This window comes from Enoplosus armatus, chromosome 17 (assembly GCF_043641665.1).
Source record: "Enoplosus armatus isolate fEnoArm2 chromosome 17, fEnoArm2.hap1, whole genome shotgun sequence".
Lineage (NCBI taxonomy): Eukaryota > Metazoa > Chordata > Actinopteri > Centrarchiformes > Enoplosidae > Enoplosus > Enoplosus armatus.
In genome coordinates, this window is record NC_092196.1 from 17,803,015 (window position 1) to 17,821,013 (window position 17,999).

At 43.9% G+C, this 17,999-nt stretch overlaps 1 protein-coding gene across 1 annotated transcript; it reads left to right on the forward strand.

Annotated features, from left to right (window-relative positions):
• Nucleotides 1-1,033: 1,033 nt before the first annotated feature.
• mpp3a (MAGUK p55 scaffold protein 3a) lies at nucleotides 1,034-11,702 on the forward strand. Its single transcript, XM_070923034.1, has 19 exons — nucleotides 1,034-1,070; nucleotides 1,189-1,307; nucleotides 1,724-1,801; nucleotides 2,185-2,265; nucleotides 2,475-2,612; nucleotides 2,709-2,790; nucleotides 4,149-4,234; nucleotides 4,539-4,613; nucleotides 4,801-4,997; nucleotides 5,743-5,807; nucleotides 6,686-6,706; nucleotides 7,722-7,763; nucleotides 9,291-9,356; nucleotides 10,040-10,195; nucleotides 10,359-10,439; nucleotides 10,525-10,618; nucleotides 10,707-10,815; nucleotides 11,003-11,131; nucleotides 11,523-11,702. The coding sequence occupies exons 1-19, from the start codon at nucleotides 1,034-1,036 to the stop codon at nucleotides 11,700-11,702; spliced, it is 1,836 nt and encodes a 611-aa protein (XP_070779135.1).
• Nucleotides 11,703-17,999: the final 6,297 nt, after the last annotated feature.

The following is a 17,999-nucleotide window of genomic DNA, read 5'->3' on the forward strand; positions in this document are numbered from 1 at the left end:
GGTTATTTAAATCACTTTCAATACAAATCAATTGGTTTAAATCATTACCAATAATGATTTGGATTTTTAGCCATGCTAGCAGTATAATATCTAATCAACTATTGGATGGATGAAATTTTGTACACACATTCATGGTCCCCAAAAGATGAATCCAAATGACTTTAATGATCCCCAGACCTTTTCCCTCTAGTACTTTGTGTTTAGTGCTAATTAGCAAAGGTTAGCATGCTAACACGTTAAACATTGTGAACATGGGAAACATTATACCTGCTTAACATCAGCATGTTAGCAACCTTATTATGACACATGTTAGCATGCTGATGTTAGCATTTAGCTAACAGTGGAATTATCTCTTTTGAACACTGGATGTTCGTTGTAAATATAAACAAATATCTTTTATCTAGAGTTGTTATTCCCCTCCAACAGAAAGAGGAAGTACATCTTTTACATGTGGCTTTATTGGACACCTCACACTGTGTACTGTGTAGTTGCATGTGAGCGTCCTACAGATTGAGTTGTTAGTTATATAGAAGTCCTCCGTCAGTTAAAGCTGTATGAGTGCCAGATTATCCCACTCTCCTGCCCTCCTCTTACACACCGACACACAGCTCAGACGGCCTGGTGAGAGTCGGTGTGATTAATAGTACCAGCAGTGACTGTTTATCTTACTAGTACGGCTTTATAATGCAAGCAGACCTCCACATTCACATATGAGGAAACTCCACCGCAAAATGGGAAACGCAGCCCGGATTTATAGCATGAAGCCAGCAAGGAGGTGATATATGGCTATAATTACTGTACATGGGTCTCCAGATGCCTTTACATCAGTTGTACACGCTCGCACAAACAAAAACACCGTTACATTCTCTTTTTTTGCTATTTGTGAGAAAGGAAAATTCCTTTTTCTTAACCTCCCAGACAGTGAAATCTCTCAGAAACTGAAGTTAACAGCATCTGTATGGAAATGTTGATTATAATTTCTCTCTTTCTCCGCCTCCCAGGTCCCCCCCTCCCTCCCTCACCTCACTGACCCATGAAAGAAGCCATGCCGGTCCTCACAGCAGGAGCGGGTGAGATGAGTTGGCACAGACGCTCAACACATAACTCTCCATACAGCTCGATGCTCGCTGGGCTCCATCTGTTCATGTTAATATACACGCTGGGTTTTCTAATTCCTCCCCTCTGTAGGGCTACATGAGACGCTGGCCCTGCTGACCTCTCAGCTGCGTCCCGATGCCAATCACAAGGAGGACATGGTCTTCCTCAAAGATGTCTTCAGTGAGAGGAGCTTGGGATACCTCATGAAGGTGAGGTCGTTACTCCTGAGTGACGTCATTATTTTCATGTAATATTTGTACCGTTAAATGTACGGATGTCGTTTTAGAATATGCTCCCCAAAAGGTTTCTTTGATAGGTAGAATGATTTTTCTAATGAATAATAAAAGGACAACTTAAGTCATTATTTGCACGACCGCAAGGAAACTGTGAACACAAGTTGTCCAAGTTTTTGACCTTTAGTAGTGCTATGGAGCCACTGGTTTCACATTATCCCACTGATCTACAGAAGGCGGTAATGCACCAAGAAACTAAATGAAATTTTTTTTGCAAATGTTTCGAGTTCATTTGTTAGAACTCAAGGACACACACAGAAAACGCCGCTTAACTTCCAGCTTTCCCTGATGAAGCCCTCTCCTGTAATAAAATGTTCGTGTTTGTGTTACAGATTCACGAGAAGTTGAGACAGTATGAGAGACAGAGTCCAACACCCGTCCTCCACAGTGCCTCTTCTCTGGCAGAGGATGTAAGTTCATCACACACACACACACACACACACACACACTAAATTACTTTTCCACTTGGGCACAGCAGTCAGTCACAATGAGTTAGCTCCGACAGAGAAGCAATGCAGGTATCAAAAGTGAATTTTAATGTTCTCAAAGTGCTGAATCATCCAGATGCTCGTCTAATGAAACTCTATATCCTGCTGCTTTCTCGCTCCCACCAGTTATCAGCGGGGGAAACTGCTGACCTCAGCTGCTCACTACTTATCTTCCCCCGTGTGCACGTCTGTGTATCTGCGTGCTTTTATTCTACAGTAAACTGCAGCGTGCATTACTGTTATGCTCATGCACCGGTTCACTCCAGGTCCTGGCTCTCAGTTCATGTGTGTTTTGTGATTGACAGGTGGCAGAGGAGCTGCAGAGTGGACCAATGAGCACAGAGGAGAAGGAGCTGCTGCACCTGCTGACGTCCCCACATCTCAAGGTAAACAGTCCTACAGCAGCACGATCGCGAGGAGGTGCAGCACTGGTTGTACGTTCATGCGGCCATTTTTTCCTGTCAGACGTTTTATTTGCCCTGACATTCATCTCTGAAGCCGCTTTCCAGATTCTGGCAGACGTCTGCTCTCTGTGCGCCCCAGCAGCTCAGCGTCAGCATTGTAATCTCAGCACGTCTGTTTTCTTTCCCATCAGGCCGTTCTCTCGGTGCACGACACCGTGGCTCAGAAGAACTTTGACCCCGTGCTGCCGCCGCTGCCGGACGACTTCGAGGACGAGCTGGAGGAAGAGTCGGTGAAGATCGTCAGGCTGGTGAAGAACAAGGAGCCTCTGGTGAGTTGTGAAGAGAATATAAGAGCCAGCAGGAGAACAGGGACCAAGACCTTTTACTCTTCTGTTAATGATCAGGTTCCTCTGTCTGTGCCACAGGGAGCCACCATCAGGCGGGATGACCCCACCGGGACGGTGATCGTGGCTCGGATCATGAGAGGAGGTGCAGCTGACCGAAGTGGTAAATTGTCACTCCACTAGACTGCCAGTACCTGTAGCTCCCAACCTGAGCGCTGGAACACAGACAAGAGGCAGTGAAATCAATCTAAAAGGTTGCATGATGATTAGGAAACAAGGAAAACATTTAATTGTACAAAAAATGTAGTTTATTTTTGCAACTTTCCTTTCCTCTTTTTTTTCTTGTGACAAACCCCCAAATTCCTAGAAATGATACAGAAAACACGATGAACATGACGTCCTTACTCGTGGCTACGGCCCTGCTTACAACTTATGGACATTCACCCATGAAACAGATGTTGCTTCGTGTTCAGGGGTCGCAAGCAGAAGAGGTTGGGAACCACTGACCTATACAGCTGTGCTCACCTCCTTCCACATGTTCAAATCATTGCTAACTTAAATGAGAACTGCTAATGTTAAGATAATTTTTTGGGACACTTGTGCTATCGCTTAAAAGTTAAAGACTCGAGGATGACATGCAAAAAAGTTTGGCACATGGAAGACAGCCAGGACATTGCAGTAATGTAGCACAGCCCCTCAGGAAGCTTAGCCCCCAGGACGCCCCAGGACGCCCCAGGACGCCCCAGGAGGCTCCAGATCGTCACAGCATTTGTCTTCTCGCAAACCAGTGAAAATTAGTGAGACTGTTTCACAAAAAAATATGCATATGTGTACGGGATAACAAATCACAACCTGATACCTTACTGACAGTGAGATCAAAGCCACAGTGAGAGAGAGCTGCAGCAGCAGGAGGAGATAAATGAGAGGGATCGTGCGGTTTGTTGCTGAAACCCAAAGCTCTCCGCGAGTCCCCAGAGAATCAATCACACGTCATATAGACTCAGCAAGGACCCTTTCATGGGCGTTACCATGGAAATACCAGCCACATGCAGGTGTGTGTGTGTGTGTGTTATTTGGCATTAGAAACATACATGCTGGGAAAGTAAACCAGTGTCCATTAATCATTTATCTTCCTCCGTTTGTTTTCTTGCTGCGTCAGATGGAGAAATCTCTCGTCAGCGTCGAGACAGAAGCTGTGGGTTTCAGAATTAGCCTCAGGTCTCTTTGGTGGATGCACACATTTATGCGCGTACGACTGCATGACAGTGTGTCTGCCATGTGCTTCTCTGTCCTGAGGGGAGAGCGTATCGATCGGACTTCTCTCAGTCTTTGGTTTCATTGTTGTGGCTGCAGCTGAACAGATCACAGCTGAGGAGAGAAGCCCCTCGTGTCTGTGGATCTGACAACGACGCTGATGTTAAGATACGACCAGTAAACCCCAAAAGACCCAGAAGGCTCAGTGAAGACTCTTTGATTGTCGCTGATGTTTCTGCGTCTTCATACTGTCTCTCCTCCTCACAGGTTTGGTCCATGTAGGAGATGAACTCAGGGAGGTCAACGGAGTCTCTGTGATCCACAAGAGGCCTGATGAGATCAGTCAGCTGCTGGTGAGACGGACAGTTCTGCTGTAGATTAAATCTAAATAAAATGAAATGTTTTTACTTTAGGATAATGACTGAAAATCATCAGCCCATGTTCAGTTTATTTATATCCAGGGTTCCCTGTATTTGTCCCAGACGGAAGTGATCATGTGAATCCTCACCTAAAATGTTCTGTCCATCTTTTTTTTATTCATAAGCAGGGTGCACTGATAGTCCATTAAAACTAAAACCCACCTCAGGGTGTCTTTTTAAGCATTGAAATAAAGTATATTTAGTGTTTGTCCTCTCCCCTACTTAATTTGTAATCTAGTCCCAGTCCCAGGGCTCCATCACTCTCAAGATAATCCCTGCCATTAAAGAAGAGGACCGCCTGAAGGAGAGCAAGGTGAGATGAAGCGTGAGTGACTCAGCGTGCTCAGTGAAAGCTCGGTAGTGTAAAGGAAAATGATAGACTAGTTTAAATATGGAAGCCATTGATTGACGTCCATACAACTAGTCAGATAAACGGCTTTGTCCGAGTTCATTTACAATAATAAATATTTTAATATGGTGCCTTTTGTTTTTGATTCCAGGTGCACATGAGAGCCTTGTTTGACTACATCCCACTGGAAGACAAAGCGACTCCTTGCCAAGAAGCAGGACTTCCCTTCAAGCGGGGAGACATCCTGCAGGTCGTGACCCAAGACGACCCCACGTGGTGGCAGGCCAAGCGTGTGGGAGACAGCAACCTGCGGGCCGGACTCATCCCCTCCAAACAGTTCCAGGAGAGGTGAGAGCACCCAGGAGGAGGCGGGTGTCACGTCATGAATCTGCACACTTAAAATGAACAACCTGTGGTGTAAAGTGATCAGTGCCAGGACTTCACGGTTCACCCACACGCTGCTGATATTTATTTTCTCCATCCATTTGTAATCTGTTAAATCCACATTCATGTGTTCCACTTTGAGGGGTCAACTATGATTAGACGGAGCATCAAAGCAGCGTGGAAAAAAAAATAAATCGAAACGCCGCCTTGAATAGGCGCATGCTGATAGTGTTAGTGTCATAATCCGTCAGTAAGATGATCTCAGCAGGCTGGGAGATCCCTGCCAAACACTGCAGCGCCTGTTGGATTAATAACCACCGCTTAAACACAAAGAAAGACACAGGTCAGAGGGGTCTGCGAGCTCTGAAGAGAATCAGTGTTGTTTTGTAGGTTAGATAAATGTTCAGGGTGAAATAACACATCTGTGCAGACGCTGAGGGTTAGATGCATTGTTAGAAAGTCAATCAAATGACTACAGAGAGACGCAAAACCACCTCAAAGAGTGTTTTGCTCTTATGTAAGAGGGGTGTTGCCCATTGTCTCATAATGTGTTCATATGTATGTTCCTCTCTCGTTCACGTTTAAATCTTTTATTCCACCACTCTGACATTCCCTGCTCACCTTTTGCTTACTGTGTTTTTCTGACCTGATGATTCTCTTCCTGCCTCCATCCTCTTTTGGCTCTTTGTTCTGCGGCACATTCCTCCAGGCGACTGGCCTACAGGATGAAAATGGGCACACTCCCGAATCCAAAATCCCCTAAAAAGCCTGTCTGTAAGTTTCTGCTTCCCAGGTTTCCACCGCATCTTCAGCATTACTTCACAATTACAGTTTACGACCTGCAGCATCACTGTCATCATAGGACGATAATATCTCCGCTGGATAAACGCAGCCATGTTTTCATTGACATTTATTGACCTTTGTTTGCTGGTAATTGGCATTCTCAGAGGCATTAGTATTCATTGTCCGTCCCCTCCATGCTGCTATGTAGACATGTTTTTAAAAGGGATGAGAGAGAGAGAGATGGAGGGGCACAGAGACGGAGAAAGGGATCACAGATATGAATTAATCTCTTTCATGTTTGGTCCATCTGGCCGACGAGCGGGCTGCGAGTTCAGCTTAAGTAGAGCCAGACAAGCGTTACAAGGAGCGCCCACTGAGAAACAAAGCCTCAACAATACATTGCACTTCTCACTTTCCTCACTTGATGCTATAGAGGCGGCGTGTAAACAGCCAGGTGAGTGGGTAATGTGAGTGGTGGCTCTTCGTGGCGCGTAAGCTGCATGCGATCCGATTAGGCCTGAGCCACGGGGAGACAACAAGAGCTTAGCAATATGGCAGCTAGCCCCGCTACGCCACGCAGCAGCAGCAGCAAGCCTGCGGGGACTCTTCAGTCTCGGCCTCCCTTCACGCTCCTCCAGCTCTCTGATTAATTCCCCTAAATCCCAGCAGGGGCCCTTTAAATGTGGACCCCCCCTCTCTTCTGTGACGTCATTGACGGCAGCAATAAAATCTCTTCAAATTTAAAATCTACAAATCCTCATTTCATAAATTTCCCAGCTCTCATTCTCTGATCTGTCATCTGCACCAGAGCGATCTGTCCTTGTCCTTCTCTAATGATTCTGTTTTTCCTTGTTGCATACTAATATCAGACGACCAAGGATGTGACAAAGGTGGGTACATGTGCAGCAACAAACGTGATTCATCTAGAACACGCATACACATCCTCACACACACACACACACACACACACACACACACACACAGGAACATAGAGGACTCAAAGTGTGTGTGAGTGTGGAGAGTTTGCATGTGTGCTAGTGGGGTGTGCATTTAGGATTTCTACTGCTTCTAGCTTAATTCCTCCCCTCCTGCTGTTAGTGCACCAGACCAGAATAGAGAGTGTGTGTGTGTGTGTGTGTGTGTGTGTGTGTGTGTCGTACCAGGTGATGTGCAGGCAGAACAGCATCCCCAGAGACTTCAGCCCAACCAAGCAGAGGTTGTCAAAGATAACAATAGCTGCTCTTTCCTTTTGCGTCATCCTCCGTTATCTTCTGTTCTGTTTTCCCTCCTCATCTTTACGCTGCTGCAGTTTCAGCTGCTGGTTTTAATGTTGTTTGCTTCTTTGTTTCTGTGCAGCACGAGACTTTTCTTTTTGTCCATTTTCTAAAATCAGTGCACATGGTCATATGTTAGATTTGACGAAAGGACAGAATTTAGACGTAGATGAGGAACAATCGATATGTTTCTTTTGTTTTGGAGTTGTTTGTGGGTGGCTGTGCATTTCTTTATGTGGTGAGGCTCGTTTACGTGTGTGTGTGTGTGTGTGTGTGTGTGTGTGTGTGTGTGTGTGTGTGCGTGTGTGTGTGTGTGTGTGTGTGAGACTCGGCTCACAGCTGGCTCCTTTCCAGATGAAGGAGAGCCACCTTTCTCCTCTCCTCTCTCTCTTCATCAAGCCTTCTTTTAGTGGCTCTTGCCTCCAACAGCGTTCCTTCATTATGTCTTGGCTGCCCCTCCACTCTCGCCTCCTGCTGTCTGCCTGCCTGCTGCCTGTCCGCCCCGCCTGCCCTCTCCAGCGCCCATGGCCCCCGCCCCCCTTCTTTAACTCTTCCACCTCCCTACTCCTTAACTCTTCCAGGTCTCTTACCCTGTGCTTACCCCCTCTTTTCCCTGCTTGCCTCCCTACAGAGGACTGTGACTGTGAGGGCTATTTCAATGGACAGTACATAGGTGAGAGCGTGCACATCTTTCTCCACCTCCTTCTCCCTATTTGCTCTTTGCCTGCTGCAGCCTGACTATGCGCTGGTTCCCTGAGTGCTTTTGCTGCTGGGGGTCAAAATGACTGCTTGTAAGGGTTGACCTGTCTGGGGCCGGGGGTTGCGGGATAAGAGGAAGGTTTCGAAGGGTCAAGAGATGGGGTCAAAGACAAAGCCAGAGGAGGAAGATGGATGATGGTGACCCGATTGTATTTGGCTGAAGGGGAGGGAAGACGAGAGCAGAAAAAAATAAACCTGTTACAAGTGTTTGTATCAAACGTTAAAGGAGAGTAACGTAGAAAAAATGTGTAGGAAGTATCGTCTCACACTTCTGCAGGTGCCAGTAACAGATCTGCCTCTTCAGAGACTCCACTGCATAATTAGAATTAACAGATAGTTCAGGACGTGTCAAACTGTCTGAAATCACAGAGCAGAGGTACAACAGACTTAGACTGTATCACATATAAAACGAAGCGATGAGGATTTACAGAATTTGTGCTGGTTATGAGTCTATAAGTTCCTAATTATTTCTTAGGAAGTTTCCTGAAAAGAACTGTCATTTGAGGCTACTTACAGAATAAAGAGGCAGGTTTCAATGAATACACTTACTTCAATAAATTCCAAATAAGTGCTAGCACAAAGAGTATTTTAGTCTGTGCAGGTCAGCTGAACATGCAAAAACACAGAGCATACAGTTCAACATGTATGGAGAATAACGTTTCTAATAATGTATCAATAATACAAGAATATCTCTGCTGAAGTGGAGTTTTTCTCTCAAGATACTTCCTATATTAGTACCAAATGACACTTCTTCCAGGAAACGTTCTTGTATATTAATAGAAAAGTACGGACGGAGATATTACTACAATAACGGTGAATGTTGATACTTGTTATGTTTAAATAAGTAGACAAGCGTTGTATGGTGCAACAACAGGCTTTACTGAATTCAAATTGGGGTGGAGGGAATACATTAGTCCCCCTTATCCTCAACCCCTCTCTAGCCTTCCACTGACCTCCCCTCCCTCACCCCTCTTCAGCCCAACCTGACCCCCATTTACTCCCCCACATCCGGTGAGCTGCTGGAATGATGATGAGCAGAAGGAGCGATCTAAACACAGCTTAAAGCTTATCAGCACCTCCTCACTGTAACACCAAGTACGTTATTAAAACGGTATTTGTGCTTCCTATCATGCACTCTGCTTGAAGCTGAAAAACCCTCCCTTTCCATCCCTCCGCCCGTCCCCTCCACCTTGCAGTGTTTGGATCCTCCTAAACCTCCCTCCCTCCCTCCGTTCTGCATCTAACTAACTGCCCCTGCTGCTGTGCTGTGGCCAGTGTGCTGCCCCCCCCCTTCCCCCAAAACACCCTCCCCGTCCCCCCCCCCCCTTGAGGGCCCCGCTGCGTTGGACGCATTGCACACTCAACCAGGCACGTTTGCTGCTCGTTCACCCTGTGTGGAGGTGTGAGGCTGGGTTGTGTGATGCTCTAACGCCAGTTATAGTCTCTCCTAAGTGTAAAGCAGTGGCGCCCTCCTGTGGCCAGGTGTTTTCCTGGGAATTTTATTCAGGTACAGTGCCCGGCTCATTCCCTCAGGTACACACCACTGACGGGGGATACAGACAGTCCTGGCCATGGGAGACCCCGATTTGCAGTCACTCTCTGCTATGCCGTGGTGTTTCTCAGGGCCAGGCTGTCCTGTGTGTCCTGCCTCAGCACTGTAGCCTCGTTCAAAGCAGCATGCCTTGTTTGGAACATAATGTTGGAAAGTTCTGTCTGTTTTGGGTCACTGAAATCTGTTTTGGACTGCTGAAAGTGTCTTCATCACTTTTAAAACTGAATTCAAAGAATGTTTTGCTTAAAATAGTCTGCTTCATTCTCAGACTTTTAAGAATTTCACCTGATGTGTTTGCTGTCAGCTGCATGTAATCCAACTTTTAGTTGAAGCATGACGTCTAATTTGGCTCTCAGATCAGCTAATATCTCACTCTATCAAGTATTTACACTTCAGATAAGAGTGAGCTATTTTTATCCATGTGCACTATTTACAAAGGTTTTTTAATGCATGATTATCAGTGGGTTGGTCTTGGATTTATTGAAAACATGTTTGCTTATCTAATAACTTTCTTTAAATGCAAAAATATGATATCTGCATCATGGAAGTGAAGTAGTGTTCTCATGTAATCTTGTGTAAATAATCTTATGACCCAAGACCTTATTTTTCTGCTCCTTCTTCCCTCCCATCATCTGTAGCTGGTTTACGGAGGAGTTTCCGGCTGAGTCGTAAGGACAGGCAAGGATCCTCTGGAGAGGGCTCTGATCCTGGAGACCCCGACTTCCTGACCTATGAAGAGGTGACCCGCTACCAGCAGAGGCCCCACGAGAGGCCCCGTCTGGTGGTTCTGATCGGTGAGGCTGAGCCACTGAAAGGCACAAATGTTCTCCTGTGATGACAGTGACACCTAGTGGATCAAAGCATGTGTTGCAACATACCGGTGACCCACTTCTTCCAGCTTCTTCGACACGATGATGCATGTGAAGTCATCTTTATTTCCTTCTCTCCTTGCAAAAGGTTCTCTTGGAGCACGAATCAATGAACTCAAGCAGCGGGTGATTGCTGAAAACCCACATCGTTTTGCAGTGGCTGTACCGCGTGAGTCACTCAACATTTATACACACTGTACTTATCAATGAACCAACATTACACAACACATACATTCTTCTTCTGGTTCCCACAGATACCACCAGGCCCAAGAAACCTCATGAGAAGGAGGGTGTGGAGTACCACTTCGTCACCAAACAGCAATTTGATGCAGATGCTTTAAACAACAAGTATGTTCACACTAACGCTGTGTTGCTTTTGCATAAACGCATGTGATTTGTTTCCTGCTAAAGTTAAAGTTTTGGCGTTTCTGCTCAGGTTCATAGAGCACGGGGAGTACAAGGAGAACCAGTATGGCACCAGTATAGAAGCTATCCGCTCTGTACAGGCCAAGAATAAGATGTGCGTAGTGGACGTGCAGCCTGAGGTAGGACTGAACTCATCTTGTTTAATGTACATCCACAACATGAGTTAGAGATCCTGCAGGCGGTCCCGTCAGATCTGCTCACTGTGTGGAGAGCCTGATGCATCGCTGTTGACCCGATCCTATCATGCCTGATTTTTTTTTTTTACCTCTGTTTGCTCTTTTGTATGTAAACCCTCCACCAATCCAGGCCCTGAAGAGGCTGCGGACAGCGGAGTTCAAGCCCTATGTAATATTTGTCAAACCTCGCGTTCCTGAGAGCAGACGTCGCCGCAGTGCTGCCACCTCACCAGGAGGGGGAGAACATGGCCGCGTTACGGTGAGTTTTCTCTTGGCAATAATAGCTGTGTCCCGATTCATAATGACTAAGTGTTTGTGTTCAGGTGGTCATCAGTCACTGGTAAATATATCACAAGAACTGGACCAATTGAAAAAGGTACTGCAGGGTGTAAATATTGGAAGCACGGCACAAACTTCCCTGTTTTGGTTACCAACCTGGATATGTTGTTAATTATTAACAGTAAACTGAGACTGATTCTTTTACACTCGTCTTCAGGCTTCAGGTCCTCCATAGGACTCATATTTATGAGATGCATCCTTCAGAGGTTCTCGTGTGGGTGTTGGGACACAGTTAGGGTATACCTGCTGAGTAAGGTGGTCAGAGTGTGTCTCTTTCTGTATAAATCATTTCACTTTGCTTTCTGCAACAGGACGAAGACCTCCAGGAGATGCGCCAGTCTGCCATTCAGATTGATCAGCAGTATGGACACCTGGTGGACCGGGTTCTGATCAAGGAGGACTCAGCCAGTGCCTGTGCAGAACTGCGAGGTATCTTGGAGAGGCTGGAGCGAGAGTCCTTCTGGGTGCCTGTCAGCTGGGTGCGGACCTAAACCCCCCCTCCCTGCATCTACCAGAAGAACTTCACTGACAGCCCACCCAAATCCTGCACCAGTCCTCTCCGAATGACCCCCTCCCCACTCTACCCCTCCAAAGGCCTTCTGGCCAGCCTGGGAGTCTGCTGAACTCCCTCTATCTGACTGCTGCAGGACTGGTCAGACAGCCATAAACTGAGGCACCAGAGGGAGAGGATGCTGTCAGAGGAGTACCTCCTTGACTGGGCCGCTGCAGCAGATCGACAGCTCTCTTGGCCCGAGGCCACAGTCTTACTGTCACCTTCTCAAGTCATATTTATTTTGGTTTTAATTTATTTATTGACTTCAGAGACGAGGGACAGATGAAAGTTAGTAGTTTAAGTCGTGTTTTATTCCCCACGCTGTCACTCTTTCTAGCTGCATCGTTCACTAGAGCGTGTCAGGGTTGGGATCCCACTCAGAGGATTGCTCAGTCAGTCAGCTTTATTGTGACTCTTGTTGGAGTACCTTCAGTAGCATGTTTTTTTTTAGTTTTACAGTTTTATTCAACTCAATGCCAATCGCAGAATGCTTCCTGTTAATTCTTACTGCTCATGCATCCTGTACGGTATAAGAACCACTCATGCATTCAACAGAACAGAAGTAATTGATATATACAGTTAAGTGAATGCTATTTGAAACTTTTTGCTAAACCATGAATCTAATTTCCGGACAGAAACAAAACAATATCCAAATGGAATGTGAGAATTTTATTTTCTACAAAACTGTTTGTTTTTATGAAACGCATGACAACTGATTATTTAATCTCAGATGTAAATATTGTAAATGTTACTCCTCGCGTGCCAACGAAAGATCTCGTAGCACTTCAATGCAACCTGTTTACCGTCGACCCCTGGGAACCCACATTTGTTTGTGTGTAGAATAATGCTGTGCACAAAGTGTGTGTGGATGGATGTCACTGTGTATGTTCACATACACCAACCCGAGAAGCTCCTTTTACGTACAGGAATGGGTTTTGTACAGTTTCCTCGCACATATCTGTATTTTTGACTGCAGAAGAAGAAGAGGTGGGAACTAGATGTCTGCTTCCTTTGATCGTTTTTGATTTCTTGTCAGACTGGAGAGACGTAATATCCACAGGTTTCTCATTGAAACTGAAACAACTTGTCAACGAATTTATCAACAGAAAATGAATCCAACTATCAGCAAATGTATTAATATTTTAATTTATTTATCATGCAAAAAAATCCAACACATTCTGTGGTTCCAGCTTCTCACTTTCAAGGATTTTTTTCTTATCTTTGTCTGTATATGAAGCCAAACAAAGTTTGAGTATTAGTCAGACATAATAAGCAATTTGAAGACATCACCTTGGGTTTTAATATCGAAACATTCCTCACTATTTTCTGACATTTATAGAGAACAGTCGATGAAGCAAGGAATTGTAATAATTGTAATAATTGTTAGCTGCAGCCCTATTTCAAATTAAAGGCACAGAGGAAATATACTTTTCTGTCATCCTGGCATCAACTGTTGAAATACTTTTGATTTAGGTAAAAAATACTGGCAAGCCCTACATGTACGCTGAAAGAATTCATGGTTGTTGTAATTGTTCCTTTTCTTTCTACTTGTTGTGAACACATCCCTTAGTGAAAGTGATGGGGGACAAAATCCACAGTCCTTGTTTAGCCCAAGCTAATATACAGACAGGACTGCAGAGTCTAAATTAGTGGGTATGTTCCAACAAAGAGCCTTGCTGAGATGCAGCAGAGGAATATTAACAAGAAGAAGGAGGTTTGTAGTAAAAAGACAGTAACCTTGGAAGAGAATCATTCAGACTGCTGAAGCCTCATTAGCTTCTGCTGAACTTTAAGAAGTCATTTCTACACAGAACAGAAGGACTTTGTCCCCCGTGATCGCTTACACTGAACTGTCTCTTTAGGAGGGGGTCTTTTCACAGAGAGAAATCAAGAGCTCCTTCAAGCTACATGTTGGCATGAGTATTATATCAAGATAGACCTGAAAATCTATACGGCTTGACAACATTTGGGATAAACTGTCACGCCTACAATGACATTTTCTTAAGCGTGTGTGTGTGGTGAAAATTAAGCAGCTTCCAGATCCCTTCTGTTCTTTTTTTTTAAAACATGCATTGTTCTCTTGATCTCTTCATGTGCTGTATGAACCAAGAAACCCTGTATGTTGAGTTTGTGACGTGACATGTACAAAGTGCCATAATAAAGCTAGCTGAATCAAACGGCTGGATGTTAGAATAATTCTTTAAAAAAAACAAACAAACCACCTTTTGCTTTACACTGTTTGTTCCTCCTTCGATGATAGCCTGCCGCTCGCGCGAACAGTGTAATGTCAAGATGTTTAATGTGTGTGTTTACCTCTCCGCTGTTCTTGGCGTCTGTGCAGTTCATTTAAGTGCATCTGAAACTCTGCCAGGAGTCCTCGGCTCGTGTCCACAACAGCGCTCCACACATCACGTCTCTGTTCTATTGCTGATGTTTTCCAGGTGGCGCGCTCTGGGGAGAGATTATTGTCACAGTGACAGATAAGTCGAAAAACAAATCGAAGATATGGAAAGAATGTAAATGCACTTCAGGGGAGCCTCAAGTTCAAACTTATTTAATTTCTTTGCCGTGGCGGTGGAAGAAAGTAGTTATCAGCTACTGAAGAAGTCAAATGAAGTATGTTGATACCTCAAAACATGATATATATATATATAAATACAGCATAACAGTATTTTAGGATGTTGTAGCTGATCGAGATGGAGCTCATTTTAACTGCTTCTTTCGGGTTTTGGAGAATTGGACGGACAAAACTACACCGGAGAAGTTTTTAAGTATTATAAGACATTTAATAGACCAAACAATTAACAGATTAATTATGATGATAGTCAAAATTGTTAGTTGCAGCTCTATAATAATCTATAAAATCATCTCATGATTTGCATATAAAATCTCAATCTGTACCATAGCTTTCAGATAAACATATTGGAGTAAAAAGTACTATATTTCAGAGGAGTACAAGTATGAAGTATCATATAATCAAAATACTCACTACAAATACCTAGTAGAGTAGCTGCGCGAGCCAATCAAACGCAGACCTGTATTACTGCTGCATTTACAAAAACGACAAAGAAAGAAGGAAAGACAGATTAGAGGTGGTGTCTCGTGTCAGTCCTCGTGCCAAAAGGCCTGTCAATGAATTTACTTTCCAAACCTTTGTTTTGAAATTTACTTTTGGATCACAGACCGTGTTTGAGATGAGACACATGCTCCATGTAAACAGCCGGTTGTCATGATTAAAACTGTTTCCCCGCAAAGTCTAAAAACTTATTTTCTTTTCATGACTTTCCTGCAGTAAACACCTTTTTGGACTTTGCACTAATTCTTCATTACCAATTCCATTCAGTTTCTGTAATTGAAAAAAGATAGGAAGTCCATTATTCTGTTGGTGTCGGGCAGGTTTTCGGGGGAGTTTTGTGAGGGTTCATCATCCACTCTCTTTCTCTCTCATGCAATTACCTCCGCGAGCATCCTGTGACTCCTGAGACTGCTGCAGACAGAGCCAATTAAACTGGGTAACAATCATTGTAATTAGTGAAGCTGCTCCGCTGAGAAAATGGAACTATGTTAGTGTGAAGGTCTGCACTGACACTCATTATGGACAAACAAAATATGCTGTGATTCACGAGCTCAGCGGTTAATATGGAGGCCACATGCTCTTTATTCCTGCCAGACAGTAACAACCTCACATCTGTTTTGACAGAAAGCATCTGGATACATACATACATACATACATAGCACTTTAACTTTGGTCTGCAGTCAGTCACTTTTGGCCGAGCCAAATCTTCTGATCGCACTCTCAGAAAGACAGCAAATAAGGATCATTTCCGAAACTATTTCTTTCAACACTCCAGATGACTCAGTCGCCTCGACAGTGAGCCTCTGTGTGATTCACAGTTTAATGGCCCTGCAGGCTTTTAGCTCAATAAAATGAACGAAGTGGGAATAATAAATCCACCTGAAAACTTTAAGATTCAGTATCGTTTTACATGTCAAAACCTACACCTACAATTACACATTTCTATTGAGGCTTTAGCTTTAAGAGGTTGCGCTAATGCAGGACAAGTATGCGTCAACTCAGAGGTAAGGACTACTTGCAAACACAAACTCAGTGCTTGCTGTCCTTGTGCGCACTGAGAACATCTATGAAGTTGTTCAAATGGACTTAAGATTTCCTCAAGGACAAAACAAAACAAGACGAGAGAGGACAAATAGTTAAAGCGGAGAGTGGAACCATGCGGGGAATTGTAATTAGTCGCCCATTCATTTTAACCTTAATGATTATATTTTCTAATAGTTTCAGATTGGGTTTGGATTCTCTCTGTTTGCTCATAATGAGGTTTTTTGGAAGATTTTTTTTCTTTACATTGTAAACCTAATTAACTGAGGGCACAAGGTAATCAAATGTAATATCTAATAGAGAGACTAAAGTAGTGATGGAGTGTGTTTTAAGGCATGGATAGTAGAAAAATAATTAAAAAAAAGAAATGAACCTTTGTCTGAGGCCTCGGAGGCGGCTGTAATGATGATGATATATTGAGCTATAATTGATTCCGAATTCAATTACAGGTATATGGTGTTTGGCACAGCGGCTGTAAGAGCCAGGCTGGATGTAATTCAGGTTTAGGGCCCTATGGCTGAAGATATAGTGGAATTTAGAGGACGGCTCTCATCTCAGGGCGTTTTCTGGAGATGGATGAGATGACCTTCAGATTAAAGAGGGTGAACTTCTCGTTCATTTTCCTGTTTGAATTATGGGGTTGAGATGCAAATCACTCGGATAAAAACTGTTTGTTAACTAAAGCATGATAGTTCAGAGGATAGAACCTCTTTTCACTTCGAACAAGAGAGCGAATTAGAAAAAGCTGACCTCTATAAATGATTGCAGGAAGATTTGAGGTGATTCCAATAACGTCTGCAAACAGTGTCATGCTCATGCAGTATTTAAAATCCAATTATCTGAATTTATTGTCTGAGATTTATGCATTTTCTAAAGTACAAAAAGACGTATCTTACCTGTTGTGTTTGTTCTTTGTGATCTGAAGGTGATGATGACAGGTGCAGAGCGAGTCACTAGGTGTCACCTAGTCTAATAGATAAAATAATAAAAGGACATTTGCATTTGTCATCAATTGGACCAAATGTGTACATAGAATATATTGTAGGAAGGAGCTCCAACTTCCTGGAAGCACTAAGATGTTACAGTGAAGCACTTGCACATCCACATCTATACACTTTTGAGTACTTTTGGTTAAGATTTTCATTATATCAAACCAGATTTTGATGATGATTAATCTACATAAAGTTTTTATCGTCAGTGGCGGGGTCTGCCAGTCCCGCTCTCGATCCAAAGGCTTGATGTTGATCTTTCACTGATGACACTTTAATAAAAACTAGCCTTTGCTGTCGTGAATCCAGTTTCCACCTTCGGTCTAACTATTACGGTATCTCGTCTTTGTCCGATTTGAAACGTTATCCAATATTGTCTTCACATCTACAAATCACGATAATTTCATGTTTCCAGTAAAAACCTCAAAGACCAACTCCTGTCTTCAACCTTTATTGGAAGCGTGTTTAGCTGTGCACTAACATGAATAGTGAGAGTGGAAGATTTACGTCTTAACAATGAGATGAAGTTTGGTGGCCGATGGACAAAAGACGCCTCTCTGAGATTGAATTTTGGCATCTTTCTCCATTAAATTAAGTAACATTTTAACACCAAACTAATCTTGTCATGGCGTGATTATAAAGGTTTATATGGCCTCTTCATAATGTCATCAGACGTATGGAGGAGATATTATTGAGGTCATATCAAGTGAGCTACGATATCGCCACTAGATGGCACAAGCGGAACACGAGGCGCTCCAGTGTGGGAGAGATACTTTTGGCAGGCGATGGTGTCAAAGATGTTTTTCACCCTGAAATTGTTTTGTGATGAAAATGTTAACATCCTAATTCCACCTGCCTTCAGGCACCGAGAGCCATGTCACACTCCACTTTGTTTACTCACTTGTGCTTGTGAGATATGAGATGAAATAAAAAGCTGGTAAATACATATTTCTCAGGAGTGATACGGATGAAGACCACGTGTTATTGAATCAGAACTCAACATCTGGTGGTGATAACGCACAGCAGCGGCCTGCCTCTCCACTATCAGGCGATCTAATCTAATCTGCGCTGCCTCTTAGATACTGTACAGCATGAAGGCCACACAGTAATCTCCCCAGATGACTTTTTT